Source organism: Athene cunicularia (assembly GCF_003259725.1).
Source record: "Athene cunicularia isolate RWA chromosome 1 unlocalized genomic scaffold, athCun1 chr1_part1, whole genome shotgun sequence".
Lineage (NCBI taxonomy): Eukaryota > Metazoa > Chordata > Aves > Strigiformes > Strigidae > Athene > Athene cunicularia.
The window spans coordinates 17,187,820-17,197,606 of record NW_020799091.1 but is presented as its reverse complement, the minus strand read 5'-3'; the positions used below and the strand labels follow the sequence as shown (position 1 = coordinate 17,197,606).

Here is a 9,787-nt window from a genome sequence, read left to right as displayed (position 1 = left end):
ATGACTAGCTGCTTATTCTTCCAGAGAGAATGAATTGAAAAGGAGGCAGGATGCTATCAACCAGTTACATTGCAAGCATATTTTTTTCAGGCATAAAAACATTTCTGGAACAGAACACAGTAGTGAATATTTTCATTACCTTTTAAATGTAACTTACAACCTTTCTGCTTAAAAAAAACCCCAAACCTCTATTTTAAGCAGAGCAGATTTTCTTCCTTTTTACTGTGATGGTGTGCTTGCATTTGTCTTCGTTTGGGAAAAATGACCGTATCATTCCTTCACTGAGAGAAACGGATGTTTTTATAGACATCAGTTTTGATGTTTTAAAATTATGTTCATAATTTTTCCTTTGTTTTCATGATGTTTAAAGTTTGACTAGAGTTGACAGATTAAATTGCAGCTTTGGAGTTCCTCATACAAATTTTACTTCCTCATAAAAAATGTTAAAGTTTTTTAGTACTAGAAGATATCTGGAAAAGTTTTGAAAAGAATTTGTAGTACTTGGGGAACTGTTGTCTCTTTAGTCTAACATTAGTGGGTTAATATTCTACAAAAACTAGAAAGGAGGTTACTACTTAAAGATGTAGATTCTGATACTGGCAACTTAGTTGCTTTTTATTTGTCATCTGCTGAGAAATGTATTTTGGTACATGTAGAGCACTTGTTTACCTGCTTTGGAATTTGTACTATTTGCTGTGATGTCCATGAACTCTGTTTTGATTAATTTAAAAACAACCCTTTTAATTTTGTTTTTAACAGAGGGGGACACAGTTTGTAGAAGGCTTAAGTGGACAAGAGACTGAAGAACACAAGAAAAATGCCGAAACCAGTAAGTAGCTATTTTCTTACTCATCTGAATCTAACGGGGTTTTCACATTTCAGAGTGGTGATCTTATAACAGCTGCAGTTGTTTTGGCTCTGCCCTTTCTAGATTTCATGAGATCTGATAATGTACAATTGGAGTTGAGATAGTTTAATAAAAATCTGAAAAAAGATCAAGGAAGTGCAGTACTGAAGAGGGCATGGAGCAGACATGGAGATGGGGCAGTACTTATAAACCACAATGAACTTGGAGCCCATTTGGCTGGCAGGAGGAATTACTTTTCAGGAATTGTTGACTTTGAGATGAGATGACATACAGTGGTTAATGGGGACATAATTTGAGCCTGACTCAATGATTGTGAGAATCAGTAGAAGGATTTGCTGCAGAATTTGGCAGGGGAAGACACAACATGTGCAAAGTGTCGGAGACAGCAACAGCACTGTTAAGTGGTAGTTTTACCATTGTAGAGGGTATAACCTAGAAGGTAAGTGTTGAAGGGAGGAAATAAGCAGTGTTTGTGGTCTCCTGTTCATCCTGCTTCAACCGAGATAAGGATTCATCCACTCTCTATCCAGAGGGGGGAAAAAAAAATATCTCCAGTTTCTGTTTTGATAATAGTTCTAGAATTCTTTGAGGGCATAATTATTCAGCAGCTTGATTCTTTTGCTGTTGATGTGATATTGGTCGTTTAGGATTTCATCTGCCATGTGTTAAATGACTTTTGCTTGTCTCTTCCCTTTGTATCCAGTGAGGAAAGCATTTATAAAGGAAATGGAATTGTCAGGGGAGATTATTTCTATTCAACTCAATTGATTTATGTAATAGCCTCAGGCTTTCTTTGTTTACTGATGTTTCATTGAGGTAGTAGATCTGGACCAGAGTAGATCTATTACTAAGAATGCTTAGTTAGCATTGGACTGTCCAAGGACTGGAAGTTCTCTCTGAGCTTGTGCTGTTGGTTTACTGACCAACTGGCCATACCATATAATTTCAGTAATTTATACTTTTTCCTGCTGTGGATTGGGAGCAACATCTTAGTACTTTCACAAGTTGGAATTAGTTACATGTATCCTGCCCCATTCTTAGAGACAGCTGCACTAATAAGGACAGGAAAATGAATTAGCAGCATACTGGTTCTCACCTTTTTGAGTCCTGGCTATGATAATTGAGTAGTGCTTTTGATAGAGCTTCTCAACTGGAAAACTGTATTTTAAGAATAAAGCAAAAAGTTTCTGTGAGCTCATGCAGTTTGAGGCCCCCAATTTCAGGCAGCTACAGAGCAATGAAGTCACAGAAGGGATGACTAGAAAAAAAGAGAGCCTGAGTTGAGGGTACTTCTTTTTAAATTCTACAATTGGAATCACAAAGTTTAGGAAGGCAGGGTACCCTCTATTTTAAGGACCTGAGAAAATCATAGGAAATACAGTTTTAGGGTTGTTCACAAGAAAAGCAATGTCCTTATAACTGAGATTGCAGAGGTGTGGAAGATCTTGCAATCTGCCCTAGGAATGGAAATTAGCTATCGGATCTTAGGAAGGAAGCTGGACTCGTGCCAGAGATAATATATTTTTTTTTTTCCTTTTGTGATTAGCTTTATATAAAGAATTCTCATATTGGGATGTTCTTGTATGTCTCTTGATGATGTAGGCTCATGTGAGATCTTAGAAGGAAGCCAAGTGAAAGAAGTCATTAAGAAATGAAATTGATTATATTTCTTGAAAAAGTCATATGGAATTATTTGTCAACTACAGGTCGCTGTAATTACAATTGGTAATCAGTGAATGAAGAAGTAGCACACATGCCAAAGATTAAGTAATTTTACCTATAAAGATCAAACCTTGGGTTTTGCTCTGGATGCTTCTGAAATGGTAGATTGCTTTGAAACCCCCCTGTGCCCCCCCCCTTTCTTTTTTTTTTTTTCCCTCTCCTCATTTGGAGACTGTAAGAGCCTAGTCCTTGGTTATGTTTAATGAATCTGACATTGTTCTTTGAAGAGTCTTGCTGTTCTGCAAGGGTTTGATAGTACTCGACTGTCGTAGGTCTCTTGCTCTGGATATTCACTGTAGCTCTTAACAGTTGTCTTTAAAGACAATCCACAATAACCAAATGTACTTCTAGTCTGGAAACTATTTGTGCTTCAACTCCATGTTCTTTATTTTTGACAGCTGCTACAATAAGACTGTCTGTGGTCTGTAGCTTTATTACTGGAGGTCTTGTAACCTGAAAGCTAATGAAATAATCGTGGATAAGAATAAAGAAAACCCAGTTAATGGAACTGATGAGAATTTGGACAGTGTTATTTTATAGCTCTCTTCTCTGTATTACTGTGACCTATTTAAGGTATATATTGTTTTTTTTTCCAGATTCTGCTGTAATGATCCAGTTTATAGTTTTCAGAAAATCTGGTTATCTTGTAAATATGTGAATCTGTGAAGTACAACTATAAGTAAATTTTCTCCACATTTGTTGAATGATTTTTGGTTTGTTTTTCATAACAAGTAATTAAGCTATAGATTGGTTTAAATGAAATCAGTAAACATTAAATCACAGAAAAGTTGCTTTCACATTGAAAATTTTTATATAGTATTCCAGACAAAATTAAGTAAATGAAGACTAGTAAAGGGTCTTGGCATAGTTGAATTTTAAAGCAAAGATCTTTCATTTTTCCTGGAAGTCTCAGTCTGAAACAATGTTCATGCAATGATGTTCTTATACATGGTAGTAAAAGGTCGTTGTTCTTATGTGTTTGGGATTTTCTCTCTTAGAGGCTACTAGAGTTAAATAGCTTGAGTGAAGAGGCTGTTTGGAAAGTGTAAAAGGGACTTTAATATATTGTCCTGAGATATTAATGTAATATGTGTCTGAAAAATATATATAATTGAAACATTTTTCTTGTTTGATTGCTTCAGTAGACAAATCTGTTCACTTTGGCTGTGTTTGTAACAGAGTGGCTTTCTATTCTTTCAAGCAATTCACTCAGTATCTCCTCTACTTTTAAAACAAAATAGTTCCGAGATTTAATATTCTCATTTCTGCCTAGCAGTGCAAAATTAAATTTAATTCAGCTTCTGTTTTGATCCATCTAAAAAAAATCGGTGACTTCGTTTAATTAGGTCTTTGCTACTGTAATCAAAATTAAAGGTTTTAATAGGGATGTTTCCAGAGTGCTTAGTTCTCTGCTTACTAAAGAATAGAATATTGAATCTTATTTTCAGTACTTTCTTTCTAAAAGAACAGATACAAAATATTTCTAAGCTGTATGCAGTTCTCCAGATCTTCACCAAAAATAGAAACACAGAAACTAAAATTAGACATCTTTAGTTACATAACTGTTAATCATTTCATAGGCTAAGAAGATTAGGTTTAATTGACTGAAATATTAGTTGCATTTATAGGGTGTAAGAGAAGTTAAAATTATCAGCTGTTTTTGCTGGTAGTCTGCAGCATTTTTGTACAAGTCTGCAAGGCGCGAAAGAGAAAGCATTATGCTGGGCAGTAACAGGGATACATGTCAAAGTTATAAAGGTCAAAAAAGTTCTTTTCAATTCCAACATTTTACGATCTTGTGTGTTCAGAAGGAGTATCAGATTCTGGAATAATATGGATGTTTAAAATTTGAATTAATATTTACAAGATCAAGGTAATTTCTGTAGAGTGAACTGAAGTAGTGTATAAATTTTTGACTAGAGCATTCTACAGGAAAATCTTTGAGGTGAGTAATGCACTATTTGAAATATGATTTATTTCTGTAGCATAAACAGACAACTAATGTCAGTTTGGAGAACTGCTTTCTTTTGATTTCTCTATTAGTAAAATCTACTTGGCGCTATCCTGTATTCTTCTGTTCCTAATGCTGTTGGAAGGGACTTTGGGACCTTTTTACCTTCATTAATTTTTCTCTTGTATCTCTTCCGACGTCTGCTTTGAGGTTGATATGGAGAGTGTGCTGTGTGTATTTGTACAATGTGTAAAGCAGTGGGACCAATATACTGTTACTTCTTAACAAATAATTTAATATGCAAACTTGATACAATAATTGTCTGAACTAGTGTGAAGAATCTCTTGGAAGAAACTTTTTTTGCTGTATGCAGTTTTCTTCTCAGAATTGGACTGGTTTCTGTGACTTTTGCATGTGACTAATTCATATTGCATTTATTAAAGCAAAACCACTGGAAACCTTTTTCATATCATTTTAAATTATTTTCTTTACTAAATATTGATACCTATTGAAAGCTGAACTGCCACAACTAGAATCTATGAATGATACAATGAAGTATAGTAATAGGAAGTATTAGACTATTAAGCTAACAATCAGGTTTTGTGCATATTCTACAGTTTCTTATCTATATTTGAGAAGAAGTCCAAAGATTAATGTGGTGACTGTTCAATATAAATATTAAATTGTGAAGGGTTCGATTTAGATACTACAAGGAAGTGTAGAAATATTATTTCCAAGTCCCTAAAGCAGTGAAAGAATACAACAAAAATACAACTCCCGTTTGAAATACATGATTTTAATATGTGCACATGGATGTTTCTTGTTCTAGGTATGTTCATTGACTATACTCTTAACTGACTTGGATAAATTATTTAATAGATAAATTGCTTTAGACTATTTTTATAAAAAAGAATTTTGTGAGCTGCAGCAAATGTCCTCATAACCCTTCAGCAGCATTTGTTATCAAAACATCAGTTGCTCCCTTCACAAAGAATAATCAGCATGTATGTATGTGTTCTTCTCTTTCCCTTGACCATGTTTAATCATTCTGAAGCAAGTCTGATGAAATACAGATAAACTCAGACCGCCAAGTTTGATGCCAAGACCTGGTCAAGCTCAAGAAGTGGGTTTATGTGAATCTCATGAGGTTCAACAAGGCCAAGTGCAGGGTCCTGCACCAGGGTCAGGGCACCCCCCCCGTATCAGTATAGGCTGGAGGATGAAGGGCTTGAGAGTAACCCTGCAGAGAAGGACTTTTGGGGCTACTAATAGATGAGAAGCTGGACATGAGCTGGCAAAATGCACTCGTATCCCAGAAAGCCAACTGGACTGCACCGAGAGAAGTGTGACCAGCAGGTCAAGGGAGGTGATTCTCCCCCTCTACTCCACTCTTGTGAGACCCTACCTGTAGTACTGCATCTAGCTCTGGGGACATTAGCTTAAGAAGGACATGGACTTGCCTGGGTGGGTCCAGAGGAGGGCCACAAAAATGGTCTGAGGAATGGAACACCTCTTGTGTGAGGACAGGCTGTGGGAGAGTTGAGGTTGTTCAGCCTGTGGAAGAGAAGGCTCCAGGGAGACCTCACAGCAGCCTTTCAGTACCCAAAGGGGGGCTTATAAGAAAGATACGGATGGACTTTTTAGCAAGGCCTGTTGCAATAGGACAAGAGGATATGTTTTTAAACTAAGAGTCTAGATTTAGACTAGTTAAAATATTTTCTACAGTGAGGGTGGTAAAACACTGGAACAGGTTGCCCAGGGAGGTGGTAGATGCTACATCCCTTGAAACGTTCCAGGCTGGGCTGAGCAGGGCCCTGAGCAACCTGATCTATTTGAAGACATCCCTGCTCATTGCAGGGGGGTTGAACTAGATGACCTTTAAAGGTCCCTTCCAACCCAAACTAGTGTGTTCTATAAGGTGAAGAACATAACTGTCACAATACAAGGATTTATTATTATTATTATAGGCATTATTATTTGGGAAAAATTTATTACAAATAGATAAATATGTATATGTATCCAGATTTTGAGACAAAGCTGTCTTGCCTGAAATAAGGAAAAACTACTTTTTGTACCAACTTTTTCCAGATGCTTGGTGATCTTTTTATGGTGAAGGTTTCTGTCCTGACCGCTTGTTTATGTTGTTTGGTATGGGCAAACGGGCCAAGCTAAATAGTCGCTTTAAAAGCTGTGAGGTAGGTATTGGTATTCTGAACAGAGATTTGGTCCTCTAAATTAGAACTTTGCAGTAACATTTTTCTAAATGTCCATCAGACTCTTTTTTATGCTATGCTAAACTTCACTGTGTTTTTTATACCATCTTACAGTGGCTTTGTTTCTATAATGCACTCTTGAAGCCAGCTGAATAAAATATTGTGCTAAGCATTTTCTACCTCTTAGATTATTTTTTTTTTTAAAGAAAATAACTTGGTAACTTTCCCTTTTATCTTTTCCATTGTGGTCTTTTAAATACAGCTGGCTTATGTAATTTACCGTACAGTTGCATGATGACAATATATTCACAGTGAAATTCTGCCAGAAGGAGGCAGACCCTAAAGGTGTTCACATTTTGCCTATGGGTTGTGTGTTTTCTTTTAAATGCCACCTTCTTCCCAGCCCAAGAGTGCACTTGTCCTAGCTTTGCTGGATAAACATCAGTATATTCATATATCTAAAGTGGGAGCTGAGAAGCTGTTGTATATTCTCTGCATTAAAACCATACATAGCTCCATGGGTTAGGTGTTGGAAGCATTGGAGTTTATTGGTTTGGGGGCAGGGGGGGGAGTTGTGGGGTTTTTCTACTGTGTATGTCGTGGTGGTCTAAGTCAATGATTTCTGGTTCTGGATATAAGAGGACTGGTCTAGGAGTGCTGTATTGGTGGGTGTCAATTCTGTCTGTCATTTTGGAGCTACCATTCAGATATGACGTTGCCTGATCTGTGGAGGAGAAGATCTCCCAGCACATGGACCTTGCCAGATTCGCAAAGTCTGAGCTACGCAGTTACTAAGCCTACAATAGCATTTTTAAGTATTTCCCAGACATGACCACCATGATAATTTAATATATATTGTTTCCATAGAGATATCTCAATCAGTAATATGTGATATAGATTGTAAAATTGTGGCATCAAAAATGTTTGTATGTAGTCACTTTTTAACCTTAAAAAAGAATGTTTGCTGAGGCATAGTCCTATAAATTGCAGAACCACCTAGAGAATGTCTTGACCAGCTTACCAGAGTAGGGTCCTTATAAGGCATCTACTCAAATTTCAGGCAAAATTACATATTAATATACCCATTGAGACTTGTGAGTTCTTACCCTGAACCTGTGCACAGCAGAATGGGATTAGTTTCATGAATGAGCAGCTGAAGTAATTGGCTAAGACTTGTCTAGTGCTTTGTCATAGTTTCTGAAATTTGAGGAAAGATGTGTAATCCTGGGGAGAGCAAGACTGAAAAGCAGACATTAAATGAGTCTTGCGGTATGAGTAGTGGTAGCCTTCCAACGCTTGCTACAGGAAACCTTCATACATTTGTCACCATTGCAAGAGCTCTTTCCTGTTTCCGTATTCTGTGGTAAAGTCGGTTCAGAGTAATTATGTTCAGATTAGTGTGTCTCTGCATAATTTGTGGTTCAGATAATTTCCCCCTTTCACCAATGTCACATTAGGAGAGTTGCTTTAAAGTAGCTGGATACCCAGCAGCAGTTTACATGAGTAACAGTCCACTGCAGATTTTACTGGGCCTTCTCTACCTGCATTTTCTCAGTTCCCTCCCTTATTTACAATGTGGAAACTTCCCTCATGACTCTTCGTAATGTAGTTAGCTTTATATGTCAGACAGTGCAATTGACAGCAGAGGTTTCATTACTTGAGTGCGTCCAGAGAAGGGCAACGAAGCTGGTGCAGGGTCTGGAGCACATGTTGTGTGAGGAGTGGCTGAGGGAACTTGGGGGTGTTTAGTCTGGAGAAGAGGAGGCTGAGGGGAGACCTCATCGCCCTCTACAGCTCCCTGAAAGGAGGGTGCAGAGACCTGGGGATGAGCCTCTTTAATGAAGTACCAAGCAATAGGATGAGAGGGAATGGCCTCAAGTTGCACCAGGGAAGGTTTAGACTGGATATTAGGAAGCATTTCTTTCCAGAAGGGTTTGTTAGGCGTTGGAATGGGCTGCCCAGGGAGGTGGTGGAGTCCCCATCTCTGGAGGTGTTGAAGAGTCGGGTTGACATAGCGCTGAGGGATATGGTGTAGTTGGGAACTGTCAGTGTTAGGTTAATGGTTGGACTGGATGATCTTCAAGGTCTTTTCCAACCTTGATGATTCTGTGATCTTGTTGAGAGCATACTGTGTGATTGAGGTTTGGATTAGATAAGTAAACCTTCTGGGCTCAGTCTCAGGTTTTGCCAAAAGTAACCTTCTTCTTTTCCATGCCCAGAAATAACTGAATCTGTGAAACAATGTTAGAAGGTTGTAATAGCTCAGTCTTTGTACGCCAAAAAATGTAAGTCAGTCCAAAAATCTTAGAAAGGGAAAAGATCAAATGTAGTGTTAACTTTGTGTCATCCTAAATAACTTGTATTGTAAAAGGTAATGTTTTAATATTGCTATCGTTTAATGTATGACTTTCTTAGAACTTAAAGTATAAATATTACCAGTTGGGTGATCTGTTAATTAGAATTTAAAAAAAAAAAAATTGGTGAAGATTTAAACAATTACTGTAATACATTTAAGTTGCCAGGTACTCCTAATGTGTATTTGTATCTATCACAGATGTAGCCGATGTATACTCTTACCGAACTCAGCTTTAATTTGAGGCAGTAATATCCAGCAGTGAACAGCATCTACATGCTGTGTTGAGTTTGCTTCTGTATTACATCTACTCTTCTGAGTATTTTAATTCTTGTGAGGGATATAGACTTTCAGGTAGTAATTCTTTCATTTGTAGAAGATGACATTTGTTATAAGGATATTTATGTAAGAAGTTTCAGCTGCAGCTCTTAAGAAGTCTGCCGCAATTAGTTGAACTTGCTGTGCTTTAGATCTTCTGTGACGCTTCTTGTTTTGGCAGTGGTGCTGTTACATAACTGAGCGGTTTGGCATTTTAATAAAGTTACATTTTAGCCTTATCCTTTGTAACTTGCTTATTGTAGTTGCCTTAAAGCAGTGTTCATTTTTAAAATTGAAAAACTGCTTAAAAACCCCCCACCTTCTTGTAATTAAGGGGCACCACTCCCCCCCCTTCCCCCCCT

The 9,787-nt window shown here is 37.3% G+C and overlaps 1 protein-coding gene across 4 annotated transcripts in view; it reads left to right on the top strand.

The window, feature by feature from the left end:
• The first annotated feature begins 759 nt into the window (after nucleotides 1-759).
• The window catches only part of RDX (radixin), a 42,321-nt gene continuing 33,293 nt past the window's right edge, over nucleotides 760-9,787 (top strand). For 2 of the 4 annotated variants that reach the window (XM_026841330.1, XM_026841341.1), the window contains exon 1: nucleotides 760-829. In XM_026841330.1, the coding sequence (XP_026697131.1) occupies nucleotides 818-829 (12 nt within the window). In that variant the 5' untranslated portion in view covers nucleotides 760-817. Of the gene's footprint in view, nucleotides 830-4,230; nucleotides 4,328-4,516; nucleotides 4,536-9,787 lie in introns of those variants that run through there. The other 2 variants (XM_026841360.1, XM_026841352.1) reach the window with 2 other exon arrangements.